General features: G+C 51.2%; 2 protein-coding genes across 3 annotated transcripts; one reads left to right on the plus strand and one right to left on the minus strand.

Annotated features, from left to right (window-relative positions):
• The first annotated feature begins 1,062 nt into the window (after window positions 1–1,062).
• Window positions 1,063–4,684, plus strand: Mospd3 (motile sperm domain containing 3). 2 transcript variants are annotated; one of them, XM_057765040.1, is made up of 6 exons: window positions 1,063–1,124; window positions 1,557–1,829; window positions 2,011–2,086; window positions 2,254–2,483; window positions 4,221–4,385; window positions 4,476–4,684. In XM_057765040.1, the coding sequence occupies exons 2-6, from the start codon at window positions 1,625–1,627 to the stop codon at window positions 4,505–4,507; spliced, it is 708 nt and encodes a 235-aa protein (XP_057621023.1). In that variant the 5' UTR covers window positions 1,063–1,124; window positions 1,557–1,624; the 3' UTR covers window positions 4,508–4,684. The 2 variants fall into 2 exon arrangements, with proteins under 2 accessions (XP_057621023.1, XP_057621022.1); XM_057765039.1 differs by lacking the exon at window positions 1,063–1,124 and having other exon boundaries at window positions 1,370–1,829.
• A 6,780-nt stretch (window positions 4,685–11,464) lies between these two features.
• Window positions 11,465–26,496, minus strand: Tfr2 (transferrin receptor 2). Its single transcript, XM_057764570.1, has 18 exons — window positions 26,399–26,496; window positions 25,947–26,199; window positions 25,655–25,841; window positions 22,695–22,835; window positions 22,508–22,619; window positions 22,279–22,401; window positions 21,211–21,327; window positions 20,987–21,126; window positions 19,196–19,359; window positions 17,880–17,999; window positions 15,952–16,034; window positions 15,799–15,862; window positions 15,633–15,700; window positions 15,464–15,540; window positions 15,301–15,385; window positions 14,984–15,211; window positions 14,533–14,673; window positions 11,465–12,011 (listed from the first exon to the last, which is right to left on the minus strand). The coding sequence occupies exons 1-18, from the start codon at window positions 26,429–26,431 to the stop codon at window positions 11,736–11,738; spliced, it is 2,412 nt and encodes an 803-aa protein (XP_057620553.1). The 5' UTR covers window positions 26,432–26,496; the 3' UTR covers window positions 11,465–11,735.
• Between the last annotated feature and the right edge of the window lie 960 nt (window positions 26,497–27,456).

The following is a 27,456-nucleotide window of genomic DNA, read 5'->3' on the forward strand; positions in this document are numbered from 1 at the left end:
GTCTCTTTTAAGTCTTGAGAGATAGCTCAGAGGTTAAGAGCATTAACTGCTCTTTCAGAGGTCCTGTTTTCAATCTCCAGCAACCATATGATGGCTCATAACCATCAACAATGAGATCTGATGCCCTCTTCACACTGTATACATAACAAATCTTTTTTAAAAATCTCTTTAGGCAGGGCGATGGTGGTGCACGCCTTTAATCCCAGCACTCTGGTGGCAGAGGCTGAAGGAACTCTGTGAGTTCAAGGCCAACCTGGTCTACAAGAACTAGTTGCAGGGCAGGCTCCAAAGCTACAGAAAAACCCTGTCTCAAAAAAACAAAAAAAGCCGGGGGTGGGGGGTGGTGCACGCTCTTAATCCCAGCATTTGGGAGGCAGAGGCAGGAGGATCTCTGTGAGTTCAAGAACAGCCTGGTCTACAAGAGCTAGTTCCAGGACAGGCTCCAAAACTACAGAGAAACCTTGTCTCGAAAAACCAAACCAACAAAAAAACTCTTTAGATTTATTCACGTACGTTGAGACGTCGAGTGTCTTGTCTGCATGTATATGAACCACGTACAGGTAGAGATCAGATGATGCCGTCCGATCCCATGAAATGGGAGTTACAATTGGTTATGAACCACTATGTGAGTGCTGGAACCGAACCTGGGTCCTTCTAGCCGCTGAGCTAACCCTTCAGCACCCCACTCCTCCTCCCTTCTTTTAACGTGTAACCAGGGCTGGTTGAGATTCTTGCTTCATCCAGTTCTACTTATTGATTACCTTACATCACTGTGCACACATGTTTTCTCAAGCCCGAGCAGGAAGGAGAGAAAAGCAAAATGAAAAAAAAAAAAGAAGAAAAAGAAACACTAGCTCGGAGCCCAGACCCGCCTCCCCGAGTTATTAACAGACTAGGGTTGGCGCTCGGGACCCTTAAATTACTTACTCAAGATGCAGCCAATCATTAGCGCCGAGGGAGGCGGGTTTGGTCGCTGACAAACACCAATCAGCGTACAGTTAGGCGGAAGCGAGGCAGCACTGACCAATGAGAGAGGCCGTACGGCGGAAGTACATCAAGGAACTTTCGGGAAGATGGCGCCCTCAGGCTGCAGACGATTGACTGGAGAAAACGTTGACTACCAGGTGATTATCGTAGTACGAGCGGCCATCCAGAGGCGGAATGCCGGAGAGGGCCCAGGCCGAGCTTAAGGAAAGGGGTCGGAGACACAACCCGATGACCTGGCTATCAGGAGGGCTCAGGGGGACCGAGTCCGTCGGGGGGGGGAACCGGCATGGGAAGGCCCGGAAGGGGCGGGGCTTACTGCCCGTACCGGAAGACTCGGATCGGGAAGCGACAAGGCGGGCCAGATTTGAGCCGAGTGGGCGTGGCCACTGCGGTGCGGTTTGGAGGCGGGACCTGTAGGAACCTGGGGCCCAGCTGGAAGGGGAAAGGGCTGAGGAACCGGGCCTGGGACTGGAGGAGCCACGTCTAGCGGGATACCGAGGCAGCGGGGACACCTGGCCGAGCTCTGCTACCATCTCGCCCTGTCCTCTTTCCATTCCTCGCGCCGCTAGCCCTAGACTCCAAGGCCCTCTTATCCTTGTGAGCTCTGCCCTCGGATGTCCGACCGCCTAGAGCCTGCATGCGCCGTGGGGCGCCCCAGGACCAGGAGCTGGTGGGTCCGGGGGCCCCTGGGCGGGGGCCCCGGGGCTCCTCTCCTTCCTCAGGACCCGTTGTCCCGGTGCTCGTCTTTCCCCCGGATCTAGTATTCAGAGCGGACCAAAGGAGTGGACCCCGGCAGCTGCTGACCCTCTACAACCCCACGGGAACTGCGCTTCGCTTCCGAGGTGAAGAGATGGGCACCTGGAGTTAGGGTTCTGGGGAGTGATAGGAAGATATGGCAGGACGTTGTGGGCTGGAGGAGTTAGTTAGGTAATGTCCGTCTCTGGGGTGGCTGACAGAAGGGGGCTCTGGTAACCCACCATAAGCGAAATTTTCTTCAGGTCTCTTCGTGTGTCTATCCCGCAGTTCTGTGTACAGCACCTGCCAAATATACGGTATTCGATGCAGAAGGATATGTGAAGCCGCAGTCTTGCATTGACATGTGAGTGGGGAGGGTGGGGAAGCAGCCCGGCATTTCTGCCATTTGTTGCCTTAGGTCTGAGACCTTTTCACCCGCTGGCTGCAGTCACTCTGGGAAGAGTTTCTGGGGAGGAGAACTGGATTCACTTGGTTGGTTGCTTCTCACTTAACTTCCTCCCAATGGGTCAGTGTGATCCGGCATGTGGCCCCCATCCCCAGCCACTATGATGTCCAGGACCGGTTCCGAATTGAGCTGTCTGAGGAGGGGGCTGAGGGACGTGTGGTTGGCCGAAAAGACATCACCTCTGTTCTTCGGGCCCCAGCTTACCCCCTGGAGCTTCAGGGACATTCTGAGGCTACACCTAATCCAGGACCTCCTGTGTGGACAGGACCAACCCCATCCAGACACCTTCAGGAGAGTGAGTTGAAGGGATACATTGTGTTTGTGGTGTTGTGTGTATCATGTGACTATGTGTGTGGGTGCTTGTGCACATGTGTGTGTTTGTGGAGGCCAAAGGTTGATTTTCCTCATTCACTCTCCACGTTTATTTTTTGAGACAGGGTCTCAAGCACATTCATTTTGCTAGGCTGAATTCCCAGTTAACTTTAGAATCCAGAATCTCAGCTGGGCAGTGGTGGCGCATGCCTTTAATCCCAGCACTCAGCAAAACCCCATCTCTTAAAAAAAAAGAAGAGAAGAATCCAGTATCTACCTGTCTCCACCACCCAAAGACTAGGATTTCCCAGGTTCTTGAGTGGGTTTTGGAGATCCGAATTCAGGTCCTCATGTTTGCACTGTCACCCCTTTACTGACTGGGTTGTCTCTCCACGGTTATTGTTTTTCTGTAGTACTGGGGATTCGCCTTGTACCTAAGGTGTACCAAACAAGCCCTCTACTGCTGAGCAATATCCCCAGCCCTGCAGTGGGGACTCCTGAATTCTGTAGGGTGAGAAGTAGCATTACTCTAGAAATGAACTAAATGGGGTTTGAAGAAGTCCCAGTGGCGCAGACATTCCTGGCTGAGGTTTTATGTTGGGTGAGAGAGGAAGACGACTTTGCACTTGTCCTGGCTTCTAACTTCTAATCAGGGGACAAGTTCTTCCCTAGCTCCAACTGCAGCGGCTGTTATCAGGCGCCAGCTACCTTCAGTTCAATAAGAAGCCTGCACTGAACAGTCGTCACTCCTGTGTGCTGGGCATGGGAGATACAGAGGTCCCTGCCTGTCAGCCCAGCACACTGAACACAGTACTGAAGGCAGGGCACCCTTGGAGGACAATAAAATGTAAACCCAAGCCGGGCGGTGGTGGCGCACGCCTTGGGAGGCAGAGGCAGGCGGATCTCTGGGAGTTCGAGGTCAGCCTGGTCTACAAGAGCTAGTTCCAGGACAGGCTCCAAAGCCACAGAGAAACCCTGTCTCGAAAAACCAAAAAAAAAAAAAAAAAGTAAACCCAAAGGCTAGCATGATGGCACAAGCCTGGGATACCACCCTTGGGGGACTTCAAAGAAGGAAGGAGGATTGCCGGTTCCAAGCCAGCCTGAGCTACATGGTACGGCTTTGACAAATGGGGGTGGGGAGGAGTGTTGTGGAGACAGATCAGTTGGTAAAGTGTTTGCTACATAAGAGCGAGGACCCGAGTTCAGTCCCCAGCACCCATGACATGGTTGCATTGTGTTTGGACTTCCAGTTCTGAGGAGGCAGAGACAGGCAGATCCTGGGGCTGGCTAACCAGTTGGCCGTTCTAACAGACAAGGCCAGGTCCCATTGAGAGACCCCATTCTCCCAAAACAAGTCGAATGGTTCCTGAGGAACCGCGCTTGAGGTTGATTTCTGGTCTCTGTACACATGCACACGTGTGCGTGTACCCACCCACTTGCATCTATCACACATTTAAGAGAGATAACCAAAGCCAGATATGGCATTGCACACCTAATCCCAGAACTTGGGAGCTAGAGGCAGGAGGATCAGAAGTTCAAGACTACCCTTGGCTTCCTAATGAGTCTGAGGCCATCCTAGACCACATACGCGTGAGTCCCTGTCTCAGAATAAGTAAATGACATGTGAATGAACTCCAATCAGAGTTGCTGCCTCTCCGTTCTTCATCCTGGTCCCTGGCAGACCTTGGGCCACCGGTACTCATGTCCCCTCCTTTTGCAGGTCCCCCCCAGCAGCTGGCCACCAGCTCCTTCCTGCTCTTCTTGCTGACAGGCATCATCTCCGTGGCCTTCCTGCTGTTGCCCCTGCAGGACGAGCTTGGCAGCCAGCTGCCTCAGGTTCTGCATGTGTCCCTGGGACAGAAGCTGGTGGCAGCATACATCTTAGGTGAGCATGGTAGACGAGTACCTGGGCCCACCTCCAAAGGAAGGACGGGAGGAAGGCTCCTGCATGGACTCTCCCTTTTCCTACCCTCAGGCCTCCTCACCATGGTGTTCCTCCGGACCTGAACTCCCCAGCTGGACCCAGCCCACCTACCCTCTCCTTTGCAGGCAGGGACCTGAGGCAGCCACTGTGATGTTTGCACCTTGCCCCTTCACCCTCTTTTCTACCCATCCATCAGTTTTCATCCTGCCCGTCACCAAACACCCAGGGATTTATACTCATTTTCCAAGTTGAATAAAATAAGTTTTAAAAATCAAAATGGGAAATGTAGGATGCTTGTCCTGGGCTTGTCACCTTTTTTTTCCCCACTTAAATGGTGTGTGTGTGTGTGCTTATGCATGAGGCCAGAGACTCTATGTCAGATGGCTTCCAAGCGCACGTACATGCAAGCACAGAGATGGAAAGACAGCCTTCAGAGTTGATTCTCTCCTTCCACCATGGGCATTCCAGGTGTCGGGTCCTCAGACTTGGTGGCAAGTGTCTTTACCCACTGAGCCATTATGCTGGCTCCTACATCTTATTTTTGGAGGTAAGGACTCTCACTGAACCTAGAGCTCATCGATTGGCTGGGTTCCCTCAGCAGTAAGCTCCGCCTCCCCAGCCCCAAGGTCACACATTCACGTAACTGCACTGTTAATTATCAACTTGACAGCTCCTAGAATCACCTGGGAGAGGAAGCTGGGCATCAAGAGGGTGATCCTGATTCGGTTCCCTGGGGAGGGATGACCCCCCCATTTCATGACTTTGGCTCCGGGATGAATGAACGGGAGGAGAGGAAATGGAGCAATGCTTTCATTACTTGGACAACAGACACAGTGTGACCAGCTGACCTCAAGCTGCTTTGACTTCATGAACTGTGAGCTAAAACAAACCCACTCTTCCTTAAGTAGCTTGTGCTGGCGTATGTCATCACAGGAGCAGAGGGGAAGCTGAGACAGTGTGGGTGCTGGGGCTCTGAGCTCAGGTCCTCAGGCTTGTATGACAGGCACAGCAGTGGCTGACCTGTCTCCCTAGCCCTCCCCACTTTATCTTTTTAAGATTGTTTTTAATATTTTTTTTTTTTAACTTTGGTTTTTTTGACCAGGCTGGTCTTGAACTTTCCACTTGAACTCTCCTGTCCTACCCCTATTGTGGCAATTCATTTCACCAATAGCTTTTGGAGTTCTGGCCTTAGGACGTGGTTTCTGTGTGTGGACATGATCTCCTAAAAGGGAGAAAAGGGGCCTGCCTCTCTCACTCTTTTGGGAGGTTGGAGTAGAAGCAAGCTTGGTACCATAGATTAGATTTTTCTTTGCTTGGTAATTTTTTTTTAAAGATTTATTTATTTATTATCTATATGGTGTTCTGTCTGTATGTATGCTTGCAGGCCAGGAGAGGGCACCAGACTCATTACAGATGGCTGTGAGCCACCATGTGGTTGCTGGGAATTGAACTCAGGACCTCTGGAAGAGCAGGCAATGCTCTTAACCTCTGAGCCATCTCTCCATCCCCGCTTGGTAATTTTTTTTTAAAAATTTTATTACGTATATAGTGTTCTGCTTTCATGTACACCTACCTGCAGGCCAGAAGAGGGCACCAGATCTCATAAATGTGAGCCACCATGTGGTTGCTGGGACTTGAACTCAGAATTTGTGTTTCATCCGTAGCACTGTATAAATGGGGTGTGTGGTAGCACTCAGGAGGCAGAAGAAGGATTAGGGATTTAAGGTTTCCCTCAGAGACGGAACAAATAGCGGCTAGCCTGGGCCAATGAGATTCTTTCACAAAACAAAACATAATAAGCAAACAAAATATGGTCTGGGGCTGTCAGTGCCGACTCAGTGAGCAAGGTGCTGATAAGCCTGATGACCTGAGTTCAACTTGTGGAACTCACCTGGTCGAAGTAGAGATTGGAGTCCCCCAGAATGTCCTCGGACCTTCACTTGAAGACCATAGCATGCTTATGCCAATTCCTCCTCCGCAAAATAAATAAATGTTAAAAACAATGACAACAACATAGGCTTCAAAAATCCACTAAAAAAATTACCAAGCAGCCGGGTGGTGGTGGCGCACGCCTTTAATCCCAGCATTCGGGAGGCAGAGGGAGGTGGATCTCTGTGAGTTCGAGGCCAGCCTGGTCTACAAGAGCTAGTTCCAGGACAGGAACCAAAAGCTACGGAGAAACCCTGTCTCGAAAAATCCAAAAAAAAAAAAAGAAAATTACCAAGCGGACCGGAGAGATGGCTTAGAGGTTAAGAGCACTGTTTTTTCAGAGGTCCTGAGTTCAAGTCCCAGCAACCACATAGTGGGGTTGCTCACCAGGTACACTGTGCCAGCTTGAGAGATGCCCCCAAGAAGTAGGTGAGAGTCTCCGCACATTGATGATGCTTGCCATGTCTGCCGTGGGAAGGCCCTGTTAACAGTGAGTCCAGGACGCCTTCTGTTTGCTGTTCTATTCTACTGCTGGTTTTGTTATTGTTGTTTTGTTTTCCAAGACAGGGTTTTTCTGTGTAGCTCTGGCTGCCCTGGAACTCTGTAGACCAGGTTGGCCTCGAGCCAGAGATTGAACTGCCTCTGCCTCCCAAATGCTGGGGTTGAAGGTGTGTGCCACCACACCTGACTATTTATAACTAATTTTTAATATTCATTATTATTTTATTATTTGTTTGTACGTGCTGTGGAGGGTGGTGACTGGAGGTCAGAAGAAGGCCTCAGATCCCCTCCCGTCTTTTCTCTTGCTGCAGCAGAATACCATGACCAAGGCAACTTAGAAACAAAGCTCTATTTGGGGCTTATGCCTTCAGAGGGTTAAAGTTCACTGTGGCAGGGCTGGAGAGATGACTCAGAGGTTAAGAGCATTGCCTGCCCTTCCAAAGGTCCTGAGTTCAATTCCCAGCAACCACATGGTGGCTCACAACCATCTGTAATGAGGTCTGGTGCCCTCTTCTGGCCTGCAGGCATACACACAGGAAGAATATTGTATACATAATAAATAAATAAATTAAAAAAAAAAAGTTCACTATGGCAGAACGATGATGGCAGGCAGAAGGCGGCTGGAGCAGCAGCTGAGAACTCACATCTTGAACCACAAGCACGAAGCAGAGAGCACACGGGGAGTGACGTTAGTCTTTTGAAACCTCAAAGCCCAGCCCAGCCCACCTCTTCCAGTGAGGCACTTGCCAACTAGGGAGCAAGTATTCAAACACCTGAGACTTAATGGAAGACGGCTCATTCAAACCATCACACTCCACCAGATGGAGTTACAGGCCGTTGAAAACCCCCTGATGTGGGTGCTGGAAGAACAGGTACCCTTAAACACTGCGATACCTGAAAATAGGGTATTGCTAATGTAGTAGTCCTGGCTGGTCTGGAACCTTTTCCTCCTTTTTCTTCTTCTTCCTTCTCCTCCTCCTCGTCCTTTTTCCAAGACTGGGTCTCACTCTGCAGCTCCAGCTGTCCTGGAACTCGCTCTGTATACCTCGAACACAGAGATCCGTCTGCCTCTGCCTCTCAAGTGCTGGGGTTAGAGGTATGTACCACCACACCTGGAAATGGAGCTTTGTTTTCTTTATTTCTTTTCCTTTTGGGGCCAGAGAGATGGCTTAGTGGTTACGAGCTCTTGGTGCTCTTGCAGAAGACCAAGGTCTGGTTCCCAGAAATCACACGGTGGCTCACAACCATCCTTAACTCTAGTTCCCGGGATCTGTCATCTTCTCCTGGCATCCCTGGGCACCAGACATGTACTGGATGAACATACGTGCATTCATATAAATAAAATCAAGCCGGGTGGTGGTGGAGCACTCCTTTAATCCCAGCACTTGGGAGACAGAGGCAGGCAGATCTCTGTGAGTTTGAGGCCAGCCTGGTCTACAAGCTAGTTCCAGGACAGGCTCTAAAGCTACAGAGAAACGTGTCTCAAAAAAACATAAATAAATAAATAAATAAATAAATAAATAAATAAATAAATCTTATTAAAATGCATAAATAGCATAAAAAGTTCATTCTGCCTGGCAGATGCTACCATGGTTGGTTAGCTCTTCATTTTAACTTTAAAGGCCCTAGACCTATATAATATACTCTGTGACCCTAGCACTCAGGAGGCTGATCCAGCAGGATCTTGAGTTCAAGGCCAGCTTGGGCTACACAGTGAGCCCTGGTCTTCAAAAGAAGTCCGGTGATGGTGGTGCAAGTCTTTATTTAGTCCCCACAGTTGGGAGATAGGTGGATCCTTGAGTTTGATACCAGCCTGATCTACAGGGTGAGTTTCAGAACAGCCAGGGCTATGTAGAGAGACCCTGTCCCAGAACAAAACAAAACCCTATTTCTACATCAGCACATTCTGAAGTGCCAAGACGCAAAGCTTCAGTATATGGCTTTGGGAAGGGGAGGACACAGTTCAGATCTTTAATCTCAGCCAGGCATGGCCATATGCTTTTAATCTCAGTATTTGAGAAGAGGCAGGAGACTCGAAAGTTCATGGAGAATTCCATGCAGTTTGAACTACAGGAAACTGCCTGCAAAACAAAAAGGAGGGGGAGGAGGATGAAGTAGCTAGAGGAGGAGGGGGAAGAGGAAGAGGGGGGAGGAGGGGGAAGAGGAGGAGAGGGAAGAGGCCTTGAACTGCTACTGCAAAGTCCATTCTGCCAATTTGATGACATTTATTGACATGTTTGGGGGATTCCAATGTGGACATCTTTGTGAGTACTATTCTTTTGTCAACACAAGCAACTGGGCAAGGGGAGAAGGGCTGACACCCACTGGGAGATGTGCTGTCAGGAAGATAAGAGTTGAGGTTTCTGACCCCAGTTCATGCCCAAGGTCCTGAGAACCTAGCACCCGAGAACCTCTTGGTGGGAGAAGGGATAGGCAGAGAAACGGTAGTTTCATCCTGAAAACCGGAACCCGGGACATGCAAGGCTTTAGATAAAGAGATTGTCCATCCCCAGGGCCTGAGGGGCTGTGTGAGACCCCCCAAACTATGGTGAGGGCAAGAAAAGAACAAGGAGATACTAACGTCATTTACGCCACTGCCAGCAAGTAAAAGCCGGGCTGCAGCTCTTAAGCCGTGATTAAAGAGAAAGAGCTAGGCCAAGGAGTTGGTCCAACTGGTCAAGATACCTGCTGCCAAGCCTTAGTGACTTGACCTCTGCCCCCAGAGCCCCACAGGATGGAAGAGAAAGCTGCCTCCTATAGGTTCTCCTCTGACCTCCACACAGGGGCTGTGGCATAGACATGCACACATGAAGTAAAGAAGAACATAATAAATTTTTCAGTGGGAAGAGAGTGACCATCATTTTTCTACTTATCTAGAGTTCACAGTTAAGGTCTCCATCCTCATCGGACAAAGGTTGGCCCTAGGGGATCCCAGAGGAAATGTCCTGGACAGGGTCACCCTAAGAGATATGTGACCAGTACAGTCTTACAGGGGCCCAGACTGTGTAAGGGCATGCGTGTGTACACGCATGTGGAGGCCAGAGGCCAACCTTCGGTATTGTTCCTCAGCAAATGTCCACCTTACTTTCCATTAAGATGCTTTTTTACATTTGTTTATTTCTTGTGTGTATACACTTGCTTACCCACGAGCATGCACGGGGAGGAGCTGACTCCTCCCACTGTGTGGCCAGACCTTTAGGCTTGGGAGTCAGTGATCTCAACAGAGAGCTGGAGCTGCTCAGTGGTCTAAGAGCTCTTGTTGACTCGTTCTTTCAGGTACCCAGCACACACAATCAGGTGGCTCTCTGCCCCCTGTCACTTTAGCTCCAGAGGACCCATCGTCCTCTTCTGGACGCCAAGGGCATCGCGGTCACATGTGCAAATACCCACACATATACACGCAAAATTTCAAAAGGCTTTCCACAAATCTTTGGTTTTTTTTTTCTTTAAATAAAAGGCAGGGTTCCTCATTGGGGGCTGAGGTTCCCAGATTAAGCTAGGCTAGTTGTCCAGTGAGCCCCAAACACACCTCCCCAGCACTGGCACTGAGAGTTTGTGCCAACACACTCAGTTTTACGTGATTGGACCCAGGTCCTCATGGCAGGCACTTTACCCACTGAGATAGATTTCCCCTCCTGACCTTGAACTCTCAGTCCCCCTACCTTGGTCTCCCAAGTGCTGGGATTACCCCTGTGAGCCACCACGTCTGACTCTGGTCATGCTTTATCTGTTTGGCTTGTTTCGTTTTTCCAGACAAGATTTCTTTGTGTATCCATGGCTGTCCTGGAACTTGCTCTGTGGATCAGAGATCCTCCTGCCTCTACCTCCTGAGTGCTGGGACTAAGGGTATGCGCCACCACCGCCTCCCGCTTCCATTTTTTGAACAAGAGCCTTGCACTTTCACTCTGCACCAAGACTTTTTTTACTCAGGGTCTCACTGCGTAGCCCTGGCTGCCCTGGAGTTCACTGTGTAGACCAGTCTGGCCCCAATTCACAGAGATCCACCCGCTTCTCTCCCAGTCCCACTCCCCCAGCCCAGTGCTGGGATCAACAGCCTGCGCCTCGGAGCTTCGATTGTTTCCTTTCTCTGTTTTGTTTTTACGCTGTGTATGGGTAGTTGGCCTGCAGGTATGTCTGTGGAAGACAGAAAGGGCGTCTGATCCCCTGGAACTGGAGTTACAGACGGTTGTAGGACTCTTGGAGGTGCTAGACACAGAACCAGTGTCCTCTGGAAGAGCATCCAGTGCTTTCAACCACAAAGGCATCTGGAAAACCTGTGGGAACTGGCTCCTCCACCATGTGCGTCCTGGGGACTGAACTCAGGTCATCAGGCTTGGCAGCACGCATCCCTTACTGATGATCCCATCTCCCTTCCATTATCTTTAGGCTGTTTCCTTAGGCAACAGAACGGCTATTTTCCCCATGGAGATAGCATCTTCAGACACGGCTGTCAGGTGCCTTCTGTCCATGCTAACCTAGGTCTCAAGCCTGGTGTGAGGAGTGGGGATGGCATGAAGAGGAAGCAAGACCGCTTACAGACAACAGATGTTACAGATTTGTTTATTGACCTCTAATTCCCTTGAGCCTCCCACCAGAGACCACCCACTAAGAGATCCAGACAGATCCCAGCCTAGGTAGTTTCTAGATATGGAAGACTTTGCTCCTGAAGACAGAAGGACCAGTCATGGGAAGAAAGCCACTTTCTGGATAAGAGACAGTATGACGGTCACACTGAGAAAATAAGGCTCTCCTACATTGCAGGGCCAACGGTGTTAATGAGAATAGGCAGCCAGGAGAGGTGCATGGGGCACCTCCTTTCGCCTGCACCACTCAAACAGGGAGACAGGAGAATCATGTCGGACCCAGGTAGGGCTTCGCGCCTCAAAAGTTATTGTCTATGTTCCAGACGTCGCCGCTGAGCGCGTTGGCTGCCCCCTGAAGCGTCCACGTGAGCAGCGCCAGCTGGCGGCGGAAACGGCTCTCTTGGAAACCCAGACCTGGTGCCAGCCCGGAGGAGTTGGTCTTGAAGCCATCGGAGCGCAGCATCCGCAGGTGGTCGAGCAGGGCACCCAAAGTGTGGTCGCCTTGGCCCAGGAAGATGTGGCGGAATGGGGAGTCGGCCGGCGACACGTACTGAGACAGGCAGTAGAACTCCACCTGCATGAAAACGTGAGAGCAGGTCTAGATGCCAGGGCGTCCGTGGCTGAAGGCTTCAATCGCTCCTCGGTCCAGCAGGTCCTAACCCACCCAAAGGCCCTCTGGTACCTGCTTCGCGGAGGATGTATCTTGCACACCCAACATCTCTCGTGCGTGCATGTATGTGTGTTGAGGCCAAGGCCAACAGCTAGCAAATCTTCCTTAGTCACGCTCCACAATACTTTTTGAGACAGGGTCTCTCACTGAACCTGGAACTTGCCAATCTAGCAAGACTATCTGACCATCAAGCCCCGGGCTTCTCCTCCACCTTCCCAGTTTGAGGTCCAGGCACCCACAACGGAGTCTGAGTTTTACATATGTACTGGTGCTTTGAATTCAAGACCACATGCTTATATGGGAAACACTTTACCACCGAGCCCGAGCCCTGTTTGCTTTCCTTGAAAACAAAGACACACTATGTAGCCCTGGCTAACCTGTAATTCACTATGTAGACCAGACTGGCTTCAAGCGCACCTTGCCATTTCCTTCTCTCTCTCTCTCCCCACCCTTCCTTCCTCTCTCTCTTGCTCTTTCTTTCTTTCTTTCTTTCTTTCTTTCTTTCTTTCATTTTTCTTTTGCTTTTCAAGACAGGGTTTCTCTGTGAAGCAGTCCTGGCTGTCCTAGAACTTACTCTGTAGACCAGGCTGGCCTTGAACTCACAGAGAACTCACACCTGCCTCTGCCACCCCACCCCCATGCTGGGATTAAAGGTGTTCGCCACCATTTTCTTGACTCGGCCTCAGGAGCCCTGAGATTGTGGATTTATAGGCGAGCAGCACTTATAGCATTTAAAATGTCTATTCAATAGTCCACGTGTGCCCACGGCTTTGGCCAGAACTTCCGTGGGCACAGCTTCCAGGCCACTTTGCCAAATCACTCATAGGCGCCTGCTCTACAGAATTAAGGGCTATCTGGACATAACCACACACATGCCAGCATCAGCTTCTTAAACAGGAGATTCAGAGGCTGGGGGAGGGGTGGACAGGGTCTCATCATGTAGCCCAGGCTAGCTGTCTCAACCTTCTAAGAGATGGGAGTTCAGGCACCTCCATGCCTAGTTATTTGGTAGTAGGGACGGAGCCCAGGGCTTCACGCATACCAGAAAGCACTCCCATCAACTGGGCTACAGCCCTAGCCCGTTTTACTTTTTCCTCTTTCTCTTTCTTTTCCCTTCTCTCCTTTTTTCCCACCCCTCTTTCTCTTCCTCTTTCATAGTACTGAGCACAGACTGTGGCCTCAGAGTCCCTTGTCTCTAACTTTGGCTCCACCACTTACTTCCTGTGTGATCTTGGGTAAGTTACTTAGCTTCTCTGAGTCTTGGCATTGGCCTACACTCCTGCCAACCTCACGGCGTCAAGGAAGTCCTGCTATTGAACAAATGAAGTAACGTCGCTGGCCTCTGGTAGTGCCCTACAAATGTCAGCTGCTATTATCATTATCGAACTCATCTGTTTTCCACACTCTGCCCATACATTTTTTCCCGCTAAACGATGCCAGTCGGTCCAGGCGCCCCCTACAGGCATTTGTCAGCACCTGTGTCTGGTATCCAGGATGCAGCCTTCATGAAGTCCCATTTCCTCTGCAGGCCATTAGTACTCCTGCCAGAATCCTTTAAACACACTAGGTTTGCCACCTTACCTCCATGCAAGAAATTTTCATGATGCCTAGACACACAAAATCCAACTCCTGAGCCTTGCCTGTAATCCCGGTTCCTTGGAGGACTGAGGTGTGTGGCTACAAAGGTCAGCTACAAAATGAGCTCAAGAATACTCTGGACAATTTAGCAAGACTTTCAAAATGTAAAATGAAAAGCCGGTTGGAGGCACAGCTCGGTGATAAAGCCCCTGCCTAGAATCTCCCAGTGAGGGGCTGGGTGTGGCTCAGTGGTAAGGCATTTATTTAACATGCACAGTACCCTAATTTGATCCCCACTACACACAAAACCCCAAATTTCCTCAGCTATGCAAAGGTTCCCCACATTGGTCCCTGTTCAGAGCTCCACAGGGTCTCTGGGTCACCTAACAAGGTGAGGTGGCAAAATGGAGTTAGTTTAAAGGATCCATGCACAGCTCCCAAGAAAGGCGAAGTTCATTTCCCTGCCTCACCCTCCACCCTGAAAGGTCCTCTTTCTTTTGCATCAACCGCGTCAACCCAGATTTTGCCTGCTCTTCAAACCACATAGTCTAAAGCAGAGGTCAGCACACTTTGTGTCTGCAAAAAGCCATGGAGTAAATACTTTAGGCTTTGCAGGTTAAACAGTAGACAACAAAGAGGCAGGCCTTTCCTATCTATTTCATCCCCTGGCAGAGTCTGCAAAAGTGACGGGTCGGCTCTTCTAGCCTGGCTGGTTTAGGGACCCTGTATATCCGGTATAGTATGCCCCGAGAACAGGGAAAGCTTAAGGGACAGAGTGCGTTAGAACGCCAGGTCCTGGGGAAAGGGACCCCAGGCCAGAAGGGGGCGGGCGGGAGCAGGGCCTCACCCTCATGATGCGCACGTTGTACATGCGCATCAGACGTTCGTCGCTCTGCTCCGAGCTGTAAATCTCCTTCCGCAGCTTCTCCGCCGCCCGGATGTAGTCCCCCCTCGCGGAGTACACCCACTGCAGGGTCAGTCCGCGGGCCTGTGGGTGAAGCACAGTCTGAGACCGACAGATTGGTGCCAGCACCGATGCCTAGGGTGGGCTCAAAGAGCTGGCAGGAAGGGGGTAGAGATGCAGGGAGGCGATCAGGCCTTTGACATTAGAGAGGGAGGATCCCAGGGACTTGGGTCGTCCTGGCTGTGTCCTCGGGGATTAGGTGACTGGAGGTAGAAATAAAAAGAGCCAGACTGCAAGACAGGACCTAGATCTCAGGGCTGGGGAGAGGAGACGCCAGCCACCCCTAGAAATGAAGCGTGCCCTAAAGGCTGGGAGCAGGATTGGCATCTTGGACCTTGAGATCCCCAGAGAACTCGTTGAGGTTGCCGATGTGCCTGAGGACCACATCCCCATAGCGGCCAAAGTCGAGCGGCAGCAGGTGATCGTGGCTCAGTCGGATGAGGAGCTGGCCCGCGAGCTGAGCCACTGCCTGGGCCACGGCGGGCAGGCGACCTCGCAGCATCTTGTGCAGATTCTCATAGGTGTCCTCCTTCGTGTGCAGGAACGGGTACTCCCGACCATCCTGCCGGGACATGGAAGGGCTGGGCGCAGGAACGTGGTGCTGAGAGGCTGGGGGCCTGGTGTCCTGGGGCAATGGCTCAGGAATCTCACCTCCATGAAGGAGAACTCCACAGCCGGGACCCCAGCAAAAGCCGTGAAGGAATATGCACTGCTGTCCATGGGCAGGGGCCGAATCCTGGGGGCAGGCAGGTTGGAGGCTTCTGAGGACTCAGTTTCCCCTCAGCCTCCACCCCCAGTCTTCCTTTCAACTTACACTTCGGCATCCCAGTTGAGATTGGTGAGCTGCACTTGCTCGAAGAGCGTCTGTCCGCTGTGGTTAGGGGAATCCACCTGTGGCAGCAGGATGAGGGGCACAAGTCAGGCTGTGTCCTCCTCCGGTCCCACCATCTTATCTGCCATCCCCAGTCCCGATCCTGTCTTGCCTGTTTTAGGATGTTCTCAATGAGGCTGATCAGAAGGGGGCTGGTCTTGGCGTGAAATTTGCCATCTCCTGAAGGAAGGGAGGGGGAGGAAAGACAGGCTCAGGGAGAGAATCAATGACATAGGTGGACCCGCGGGGCTGCCAGGAGGTAACATTGCCCAGCTCACCCAACACTGAGTTGTCCAGGCTCACATACACTACGGCTTTGAGGTGTAGCACGCTGAGGTAGCCCTGTGGGTGGGGGAAGAACGTGAAGAAGGAAGGTTCCTCCCTTCACCCCCTCCACATTACCTGGTTTCTTGCCCAGAGCCCCAAATCACCTCCAACCACTCCATGGATCCCACGCTGCCAAAATCTCCTCCGTCCCAGCTGATGAACAAGAGGCTTCTTCGAGGTTTGAACCCTATATGCAGAGGGAAGAAACGGGGGTTAGCACCCCCCGCTTTCATCCTTCTCCATCCCTGTCCCCAGAGGACCTCTCTTCACCAACCCAGCATCCTAGCCCTTCTTATGTTGGATCCACCCTGACTTGATAATACCATGGGGTGACGTCTAAAGATGCCATTTCTTGCTTAATTGACACTCGGGCCATCGACACTTAACACATTCCAGTCTTTATTTAGTTTTCAAATTTTTTGACTATTTGTGTGTGGGGGGCACACACCCACCACAGAGAGGGAAAGCGGAGGTCTGTGGGCACTTGCAGGAATCTGGTCTCTGCTACCACCACGTGGATTCTGGGACTCACGCTCAGCCTCAGGCTTGGCAACGAGTGCCTACTGTTGCCATCTTGCTGCCCTTATTTGTTGTTTTAAGACAGGGTCACACGTAGCCCAGGCTGGCCTCAAACTCCCTATATGGTAAAAGATGACCCGGTTTCAACCAACTCCAAGTGATGGAATAACAGGAGTGGACCACCGCATCTGGCCTACTCAATGCCTGAGGTCAACACGCAAATGGAGTTTCCTGTGGCATCCTCACACTTGAGGGTCATTGTGCTTTGTTCTAATTAGCCCCCCTCCCCCACTGTGTGCTTGGTTGTCCCCTCAATAGCCTGGCACCTTTCTCTCCCTCCCTCCTTCCTTCCCTCTCTCGCTTCTTTCTTTGCAGTGCCAGGGATTAGACCAAGGGCCTTTTGCATGTTAAGCAAGTTCTCTACCACTAAGAGAAGCTATATATACCTTTTTCTTTTAAACTATTTTTTTTTTTTTTGGTTTTGTCTTGAAACAGGGTCTTGCTATGTAGACTCGACCGGCCTCAAACTCACAGGGACCTTTCTGTAGAGCACTAGGGATAAAGGCATGTGCTACCATGTCTGGCTTTTTTTTTTTTTTTGGAGGGAGTATTTTTTTTTTTTTTAGATTTATTTAGGGGCTGGAGAGATGGCTCAGTGGTTAAGAGCATTGCCTGCTCTTCCAAAGGTCCTGAGTTCAATTCCCAGCAACCACATGGTGGCTCACAACCATCTGTAATGAGGTCTGGTGCCGTCTTCTGGACTGCAGGCATACATACAGACTATTGTATACATAATAAAAATAAATAAATATTTAAAAAAATATTTATTTACATTGGGGCTTTGCCTGCATATGTCTGTGTGAGGGTGTCAGATCAGCTGGAACTGGAGTTATAGACAGTCATGAGCTGCCATGTGGGTGCTGGGAACTGCACCCAGGCCCTTTGGAAGAACAGTTAATGCTCTTAACCACTGAGCATCTCTTCAGCCCGTTGTTTTGTGTTTTGTTTTATGAGACTTAGACTCACGTGGCTCCAACTGGCCTCGAGTTCATTATGTCTTTGAGAACGACCTTGAAATCTCAATCTTCCTGCCCTAGTCTCCTGAGGGCCAGACTTACAGGGATGTCTGGTCAATTCATTTAAAAAATTAAAAATATTTTTGTGTGTATTGTCTGTGTGTGTGCACACATATAGTGGCATACATGTGGAGGTGAGGGGACCACTTTGGGAAGCTGGATCTCTCTAACATGTGACTTCTGGGGAATCAAACTCAGGTCAAAGGACTTCGTAACAAGCTTCCTTACTCACTAAGGCATCTTGTCAGTCCCCAGGCTAACACGTTGATGAGGAAATAGCATATTGGCGAAGCTACTTGCCCAGATCCACACACTGGATATGCCAGTCGTGGGACTCGGAGCCCAGTGACCTCTCTCCAGGATATGCTGCCAACTACCTTTGACCTAGGCCTAGCTCAGGCATGACACAGCCCCAACTCACGCAGCTCTGATCTTACCGTTGCTGACCATGGAGGAGAAGGTCCGCACCAGCTCCAGCAGGATGGCAGTCCCCACTGCAGACTTGGCTGCTCCTGGGCCCCACGCATCCCTCTGGGCCCCGATAACAACATAGTGATCTGAGGAAGATGTGTGGTGGAGCCCACGTCTTAAACTGACAAGGTCTCCCCATGTGGCTCTGGAGGCTATGTGCTCCCAGAGCCTCACTCAGTCCTCTCCAGCCTCCCCACGACCCCAGCTTCCTTGCCGTAGCCCCTCCCATTTCTACACCGCAGCTCTCTAAATCCTGCTGGGTCAGAAGCCACGCCCATCTCAATCGGCCCTTGCCCAGACGGACTGATCATCCATCAATGGGCATTTGGAGATTCAAACACACAGGTCCCCCCTCCCCTCTTGCTTCCGGAGACAGAATCTCATGTAACAGAGTCTGACCTCAAACTCATGATTTTCCTGCCTCCACTTCTTCCCAAGTGCTGGGATTACAGGCATGCACCACCATACCAGGTTGTACGTGGTGCTAACAAGAAACCCAGAGTTTCTTCCATGCTAAGCAACCACTCTGTCAGCTGTTAGAGAGGAACATTCTATTTTGCTGGAGTTCGGGGCTGTTTTTTTGTTTGTTTTTCTTTGTATTTTACACTGGCCGTGAACATCTGATTTCCGGTCTCTAGGTGTGTGCCACCACTCCTGGCTCCTTCTTCTGCTTAATACAGGCTCTCTCAAGGCCTAGGCTATGTAGGCTGGCCTTGAACTCATTGACCTCCTGCTTCAGACTCTTGAGTCCTGGGATGACAGATGTGGGCTCCAATGCCTGACTAACTGTAGAGCATTCTGAGATCCCTTCTCTCCCTGGTTCTGCACCTTCCCTGCCTGCTTTCCTCTACCCAGCTCTTCTGTGCCAAACTCCCACCTCCAACATCCTCCTCGGTGTGTCCCCCAGGTCTCTGCTTCTCCCTTGACACCTGGATGATGAAGGGTTTCCCAGGCCTGTCCCACCCCGCCAGGTCTGCTCAGCAACCTTTGATTCCCCAACACCAGAGTCGTCTATCCAATCTGGCCTTTGCTTGAGGAGTGGATACCTAGTACAACATCCTCCAACACACGCGTGCTCACGCCCAGAGTGCGGGGAGCTCACTATTAAACAATATTACCCATTCGGAGGGCTCCTCACTGCCACCCCTCATCAGTCCCCTCTCGGCCTCCATTCCCTGGACATCACTCCTGGCCTTCTCCAGGGCCTCCTGTGCCAGTCTTCTCTGGTTGGTTAGGAGCGGAACCTCCTAAGCTGTGGGGGATGCTGGGCAGACAAGCCCACCTGGCTCTGCGAAGCCCTCGATGCAGGCGAAGATGTTGCTGATGGGAGTCGAAGCCCTGTGGTTGTTGACCACCAGACGCAGGCGTGGCCCGGGTCCCAGCCGATAAGGGGAGACTGGAAGGAGGCCTTTCCATTCCGGGGGGGCCACAGGGCCTTTGAGTTTCCTGGAAAGCGGCGGAGCAGCAAAGGGTTGCAGGGATACCACGGCCTAGGCCACACAAGAGCCTCGAGCCCCCTTTCCTCCTCTCCTATTACTGGGGTCTGACTCGAGACCTTTGTCTCTGTACCTTACCCAATAGAACAGTGCAGCCTGGGGCTGCCATGGGCAGTGGCATAGGCTATGCCCTCAGCGAGAATCCTCAGCACTAGTGGGTGTACCAGATGGTAAGGCCCGGTAAAAGGAGTGCCCACCTAGAGGGTCACCTCTTCCTTTCGGGTGTGTATGCAGGCACATGTGGAGATGTGTGTGCACATGTGTGCAGAGACCAACCTCACATCTTGCCCTCAAGTGCTAACTACCTTTTTGTTTTCTTTCTATTTTTAAAAACTTTTTATGATTTATTTATCTTTTATTTTATGTGCATTGGTGTGAAGGTGTCAGATCCCCTGGAACTGGATTTTCAGACAGTTGTGAGTCACCATGTGGGTGCTGGGAGTTGAACCTGGGTCCTCTGGAAGAGCAGTCAGTGCTCTTAACCGCTGAGCCATTTCTCCAGCCCCTTGTTTTCTTTTTTTAAACATTTATTTATTCATTATATATACAATATTCTGTGTGTGTGTATGCCTGCAGGCCAGAAGAGGGCACCAGACCCCATTACAGATGGTTGTGAGCCATCATGTGGTTGCTGGGAATTGAACTCAGGACCTTTGGAAGGGCACGCAATGCTCTTAACCTCTGAGCCATCTCTCCAGCTCCCCCCCCCCTTTGTTTTTATTTGTAAGTTTATAACACACTTTCTTGTGTGTGTGTGTGTGAGTGTTCAGCACATGTGCCACAGCATCTGTGTGGAGGTCAGAGGACAGCTGCAGGAGTCTGTCCTCTCTGAGTATGTGGGGCTTGGGGATGGTTTTCAGGCTTGCTTTACCCATTGAGACATCTATCTAGGTCATTTGTATGGGGGGGGTCAGGATCTGCACTTGGCATGAGGCTCACTAAGTTCTCTAAGTTGGATGCCAGTGAGCTCCAGGGACCCACTGGTCTGCCTCTCCAGTGAGGGACTGCATGCACACTTAGATTTTGTTTGTTTGTTTTTGTCTTGTTTTTGAGACAGGATTTCACTGTGTAACAGTCCTAGCTGTGCTGGAACTCACTCTTGTAGACCAGGCTGGCCTCGGACTCACAGAGATCCACCTGCCTCTATCTCCCAAGTGCTGGGATTAAACCCGTGTGCCACCACTGCCTAGCTGGTTTTGTATGGTTTTTTTTTTTTTTTTTTTTTTTTTTTTTTTTTTTCGAGACAGGGTTTCTCTGTGGTTTTGGAGCCTGTCCTGGAACTAGCTCTTGTAGACCAGGCTGGTCTCGAACTCACAGAGATCCGCCTGCCTCTGTCTCCCAAAGTGCTGGGATTAAAGGCGTGCGCCACCACCGCCCGGCAGTTTTGTATGTTTTTAAAACAGGTTCTGGTGATGGAAATCAGGTCCTCATACTTTAGTGACAAGCCCTTTACTGACAGAACTATGTCCCCAGTCCCAGAGTCATCTAATTCACCCAAGGAACTCTTCAGTAACTCCCCCACCCGACACACACACACACACACACACACACACACACACACACACTTCATCTCTTACTTGAGCAAGTGGTCAGCAACGTCTGCACTGATGGGCTGGGCAGGGATACTGGGAAGGCCTGATGATTCTACGGGAGGGAACTGGGTTTGATTGAAGGAAGGGAAGCCAGGCGTATAAGGGTCTCCAGTTCCCAGGTGCACCTAAAGAGAAAGGGGTAGCAACTCTGAAGCCGGGCTGGACAAGCCCCATTTGTAGAAGGTAATTCGGCTTCCCCTGAGACTCACATGTCCAAATACAGCCTGGTGGCTGGATAGGCCTGGCTTGTGAGGGTCCTGGGAGAAATCTGCTGGGTCCGGGTATATCAGCACTCCGTGGGCCCCAAAGTCCTGGGCAATGGCTACCTGAGGGGGGCACAGAAAAGCAAGGGAAGGCAAACTGGCTCCTTTTGTCTGCCGCTGTCGTCCTGAAGGGACCGTGTGTAACTGTCACTTGGCACTCATATTGTAGCCCTCCCTCGGTGCTTCTGTAGCATTAAAGAACCTGCGTACCCAGGGCTGGAGAGATGGAACACGGTTGAGAGCACTTACTGCTCTTCCAGAGGACCTGGGTTTGATTCCCAGTACCCAAATGGCAGTCACAACTGTCTGTAACTCCAGTTCCAGGGGATCTGACATCCCGTCTGGCCGCCACAATCACCAGGCACATATGCAGTGCACGGACATATATGCAGGCAAAAAACACCAATACAGCCGGGCGATGGTGGTGCACGCCTTTAATCCCAGCACTTGGGAGGCAGAGGCAGGCGGATCTCTGTGAGTTCGAGACTAGCCTGGTCTACAGAGCTAGTTCCAGGACAGGCTCCAAAGCCACAGAGAAACCCTGTTTTGAAAAACCAAAAAAAAAAAAAAAAAAAACCAAAAAAAACAAAACATCAATACATACTCAAATAATTAAAAAAAAAAAAACCCTCTGTGAAAACCAGGTAATGGTGGTGCACACCTTTAATCCCAGCATTCGGGAGACAGAGGAAGGCAGATCTCTTGGGCTACAGAGAAAGTTCCAGGACAGCCATGGTTATGCAAAGAAAGCCTGTCTCGGGGGGAAAAAAATTTAGACAGGTTCTCGCTGTGTAGCCCAGGCAGGTCTTGAATTAACAATCCTCCTGCCTCAGATTCCTAAATAGCTGGGGTTACAGGTTACATCCTTCCTGTCTTCCGACAACATTTTCTTAAAATGTGCCTGATTTTTCTTTTCTCCCTATGACAGCCTCCTAGATCCTTCCCATGAAGACACGCCTACTCTCCAGACCACTCGCGCCTCACTCCACACGCTGTCCTATTTGGGACCCTCACCTTCTGGGCAAAGCTGGTAATCCCAACGCGCACTAGCAGGAGGCTGCCTGCCAGCTCCACACCCTTGGCTCTCAGGTCCTGCAGATCCTCCTGCCGCCCGTAGTGGGCGTACACCAGCTCGCCCTGGGAACCGATGGATCTTTGAGGCACAGTGTCCGTATCCCAACTCGGCTACCCACCGAGGACGTAATAGGCTCCCCATGCCAGGAGCGGGACCCGAGGCTCTCACCGTGGCGTTGCCGGTGGCGCTGTAGGGACAGTAGACTTCCGGATCCTCCAGCGGTAGCTGCTCCTGGGCGCTCCCGGATGCGTCCACCCAGTGCAAGGTGTTAGGGTGAGCCCTGAGGACGGAGAGGGTGAGCACCCCTGGCTGTGCAACCCCATGATATGTCCCCTTGTCGCGTTCCCAGACTCACGGGTCCGGCAACTGAAGCCCCACGTAGTGCGTGTCAGTCCACACGTGGTTCAGCTTGTGGCTCGAGAACTGGTCGAGGATATCTTGCACCAGAGTGGCCATCCTGGCTGAGCCGGCCATGCGTTCCCGGAGGCTGGTCAGCCTGAGCGGAGAAAGATCGCATTGGGAGGAGGGGGGGAGGTGCAGGAAAGGGACTCCCACGTACCCATAGAAGTAGGAAAAACGCAGCCATTGAATGGTATTTAATGTGTCCCGGACTAGCCTCAAACTCAGGTAGAAAGCATTTGGGAGGTGGAGGCAGGAACAGGAGGCTTGGGGACAGGACCTCACCCTCTCTGCTTCCATGGTCATCACCCAGCAAGAAATTGTCACCTAAACTCGACCTAGTCTGCCTTCTCACCACGGGTGGGCGTGTGCTGCCCTCTCAGGGTTTGTTACCAAGGTCTATCTGTTTATCTTTGTAGAGGAAACAAACTACCTTCCTCGTTTATCACGAAAGTGCGGCCTTGACAGAGACCTGGCCATTCCTGGGGTGGTCCCATCTCTCACAGATCTCTTGGGTTTTCCGACCTCCAGTCTTGGGATGGAGGTGCTCCTGTCTCTCTAACTCTACTCCCCCACCCCTCCTTCCCTTGTGGAGGATTCTAGGAAATCACTCTAGCACTGAGTCACAGGGGTCACCCCAGAACACCTTTACATTTTTTTCTATTCTGTTTTTAGACAAGGCTATGCTGAATTGCCAAGGCTAGCCACAGGCTCACCTGAAACCCAGGTAGGCACAGAACTTCTCTGTTTTAGCTTTCGGATAAGTTAGAACCTGGTTCTCGCCTCCCATTTCTGGGACGCCGGGGATTGAACTCTGGTTGTTGGACTTGACAGCAATCACCTTTAGAGGTGAGCCATCTCGCCAGCTCTGAGCTTTTGACATCACATTTTGAGGACACCTTTTGAGGTTCCGGTGTCCTCCCTTCATCCTCAGTGTATTTGTCAGTCTGTCTGTCTGTCTGTCTGTCTTGGGAGGAAACATTTTCACTGGCTCACATCTCCAGAGCTTTTGAGGTGTTGTTTTTCTCATCCTTTACTACATGGTAGAGAGCGTGAACTTAGGGAAACTTGGCAATAGGTAGCCCTATTCACGTTAGCTTTCATAAGATTTGTTTGGGGGCTGGAGAGATGGCTCAGCGGTTAAGAGCATTGCCTGCTCTTCCAAAGGTCCTGAGTTCAATTCCCAGCAACCACATGGTGGCTCACAACCATCTGTAATGAGGTCTGGTGCCCTCTTCTGGCCTGCAGACATACACACAGACAGAATATTGTATGCATAATAAATAAATAAATAAATATTTAAAAAAAAAGATTTGTTTGGGAGTGGGAGAAGTTCAAGGACAGCCTCCCAGGTACTGGGATCACAGGTGTCAACCACCACACTTACTTCGTGACATTTGAGGGATCAGAGTGAGTACTCTGTCACCGGAGCTCTAGCCCCAGCCTCAGTCTGGGGGTTCTCTAGGAAGACAGAGCTATCTATGCTGATCACCCTACCGTGGGTCAAAAGCTACACCACGATCAGGCTTGGGAAGGAAATGCGTGGGTCCAAACGGCTGAATAAACATTAAAGACAGGACTTAGCTTAGTACATACCTGTAATTCTAGCACTTGGGGGGGGGGTGCTGAAGGGAGAGGAGCTCAAGTTTGAAGCCAGCCTGGGCTACATCACAAGACCTCATCTGAACAAAGCTAAAAGCAAAACAAATGAAATCGAACGAAACAGGAAGAAGGGCTAGTGATGTAGCTTGGTGGCAGACTCCCTGTCAACGAGCACGCCAGGCCCTAGGTTCAACCCCAAGAGCTGGAAACGTGAGATGGCTCGGTAGGTAAGTGGGGCTTGTGGCCAAGCCCGAGGACCTGGGTTCAATCCTTGGGATCTACATGGTAGACGGAGAGAACCACCTGCTGCAAGTTGTCCTCTGACTGCCACACACGCACAGCAGCACCCAAGCACCATGCCCTGACAATAAATAACGGTTAAAGAAAGAAGAGGGGCTGGAGAGATGGCTCAGCGGTTAAGAGCACTGGCTGCTCTTCCAGAGAACCTGGGTTCAATACCCAGCACCCATACGGCAGATCACAACTGTCTGTAACTCCAGTTCCAGGGGATCTGACACCCTCACACAGACATACATGCAGCCAAAATACCAATGCATATCAACTAAATAAATGAACAAATGTTAAAATAAAAGAAGGAAACCCAGGGCTGGAGAGATGGCTCAGAGGTTAAGAGCATTGCCTGCTCTTCCAAAGGTCCTGAGTTCAATTCCCAGCAACCACATGGTGGCTCACAACCATCTGTAGTGGGGTCTGGTGCCCTCTTCTGGCCTGCCGGCATACACACAGACAGAATATTGTATACATAATAAATAAATAAATAAATAAAATATTAAAAAAAGAAGGGAACCCAAAGAGGAAAAAAATCATGTGGTTGTCTCAGTACATGCTGAAAAAATAGTTTTTTTTTTAAAAATTCAAACCTATTCTTTATTACCTGATCATTACATAAACTAAAATTAAAACGTCATTTAACTTTATAAAATATTTATTTATTTTTCGGCATGGGTCTCATGTGTCCCAGACTAACTTCCAATTTACTATGTAGCCGTGGTAAGGGTGACCTTGAATTCCTAACCCTCCTGCTCCTACCTCCTCCGTTCTGGGAGTACATGCATGTTCCACCTCTGTTCTCTTTCGCTCAGTTGCCTGTCTCCTAAATAAACCATCCTTAAAGTCTCAGGTCTGTGATACTCAGGTCTGATATCTGCCATCCTTCCAAGGACCGCTGAGCAGGGAAGACAGAGAGGAGGGTGGGAAGGCCCAGACGGGACTTGGGCAGCATGAGAACTGACAGGATCTCCAGTCTGAATTGGACTGGACGCTGGGCTGGGCAGGAAGCCAGGCTACTCTTACCTGATGGTGTCCTCCAGGTGCCCCTCTCCAAGGAACCGAAGAAACATGGTCCGGAGGTCACTCCAGTACAACGTGCCCAGGCCGGAGTCGAGGCCAAACTCAGAGTTGACATCCTCGCTGACCACCAACACGGAGTCCCCGCATGCCTGGCAGGACCCTCGAAAGGCCACGTAGCCCAGGAGGAAGGCTGGCAGGTGGTAAGATGTGGGTTCTCTCGTGCCCTCTTCTACTGGACCCCAGAAATGCCGCCAAGCCCAGGCCCTTCACTGTGGACGGGGGAGGGAAGACTCACCCCCAGTGAAGATCAGCAGGGCCGTCAGAATCAGATAGGGGGCAGCCTTTCGACCCACTGCAGCCCAGGGGATGGGAGCTGATCTCCCGGGACCGGAGCCTAAGGACTCAGGGCCCTTGAGTTCCATGGGGCAGAACTGGGCAGGCAACTCGACCTCTTCCTCCCTGTCTTCCTCTTCCTCCTCCAGGTGGCCCAGATCAGGGCCTTCCACACGTTTATAGATGGTCTGAGAGGGTCTTGGGGACCAGTGTTGCTGTGTGGAGAGGGGAGGTAGGCATGAGATTAGGGGAGGGGCCTAAGAGTTGGGGAAGGATTAGGCAAGAACGGTGCCACTGACTTGGGCAGGGAGGGACCCAAGGGGGATGGGGTGGGGCCAGCCTTAAGCATTAGGGAGGGGCCTGAGAACGTGAACGAAGACCCAATGTGTGTAAACCCACCCCCCATGGTCTTACCGCTCTCTGCAGTAGACCCCAAAGTTGCTCCATGCTTGCGCCCCCTCCTGAATCCTGCAAGTAGTCCCCCCCAACAATGATAAACCGTTTGTGGGAGCCCCAGAGGGCCCCTTATCAGCGCTGGCAGGCAGTCTGAGCCTAGGCTGTTCCTCACCCCCCCCCAATGGGTGGGAGCACAGTCTGGCCTCGGTCCAGCCTTCCAGACATCACCCCTGCTTCCTCCCCCCCCCCCCAGTTCACGCCACGCCAGAGGACAAGGGGTTGTACCTTCTCCTGCCAATCCTTCCACAAACCTCGCTGCTGCCGGCTAACAGCAAATCAATCAATTTTTTTTTAAACCTCAGGGCAGACTTTGACCACCTTAGTTCCGGGCACAGGTGGGGGGGAAGGGGAGATACGACAGGCCTCCCCCTCCCCCATTTCACCCTCTCTTAGTGTCCTTGCGGAAACATCGCTAGCCCCCTTGGAAACTTCATCATGAACATTTCTGCTCCTCCCCACCCCTTGCACCTGGCGTTTAGGCTCCCCAACATACAGTCCTCCAAATAACACGTTAGCTGATCTTCCTGCTCCGACCCCTGCCTCAGGTAGATTTCAAACTAGCGGCACCCTAGTGGGGTGACTTGGTGGTTTAATCTGACCATAAAGTTGTCCGTCTTTGGAATCTGGCCTGTATTGGTTTCTGGGGAGGAAGGGCTATAAATGAGCTAAAGGGGTCAAAAGGAATTGGTGAGTGGGTCTTGGGGTCAGGAAACTCTGGATTTGCGTCCACTTCACCATCAGGGGAGGCAGCCTGACCTAGCCACCCTGGCACTGGCACCTCTTGGGTCACTAATAGGAACTTAATTGGGTGTTTCTCCCTTTAGGGGTCTTCCGCTCTCTAAGAATTTGATGAAGGGCTACAACGGCAGTTTATCTTCCAGCTTCAATTCCAAGCCGCGCCAAAGACACCGGGACCTGCAGCACTGAATGGGAAAGTTCGGAGTCCACCTCACCCTCACTCCCGATCCGGGTCTCCCCTGGGAAACTGCAGATCCTAACCAGGTACAGAAAGATCT

This window comes from Chionomys nivalis, chromosome 3, assembly GCF_950005125.1.
Source record: "Chionomys nivalis chromosome 3, mChiNiv1.1, whole genome shotgun sequence".
Lineage (NCBI taxonomy): Eukaryota > Metazoa > Chordata > Mammalia > Rodentia > Cricetidae > Chionomys > Chionomys nivalis.

Excerpts from the sequence above, each read along its gene's own strand:
- Tfr2 (XM_057764570.1), bottom strand. The coding sequence starts at position 26,431 with ATGGAGCAACTTTGGGGTCTACTGCAGAGAGCG. Across the intron at positions 15,701-15,798 it reads CCTGGACAACTCAGTGTTGG|GAGATGGCAAATTTCACGCC; the intron begins GTGAGCTGGGCA and ends CCCTTCCTTCAG. Across the intron at positions 15,541-15,632 it reads TTGAGAACATCCTAAAACAG|GTGGATTCCCCTAACCACAG; the intron begins GCAAGACAGGAT and ends CTGCTGCCACAG.
- Mospd3 (XM_057765040.1), top strand. The coding sequence starts at position 1,625 with ATGCGCCGTGGGGCGCCCCAGGACCAGGAGCTGGTGGGTCCGGGGGCC. Across the intron at positions 2,087-2,253 it reads CCGCAGTCTTGCATTGACAT|TGTGATCCGGCATGTGGCCC; the intron begins GTGAGTGGGGAG and ends CCAATGGGTCAG. Across the intron at positions 2,484-4,220 it reads ATCCAGACACCTTCAGGAGA|GTCCCCCCCAGCAGCTGGCC; the intron begins GTGAGTTGAAGG and ends CTCCTTTTGCAG.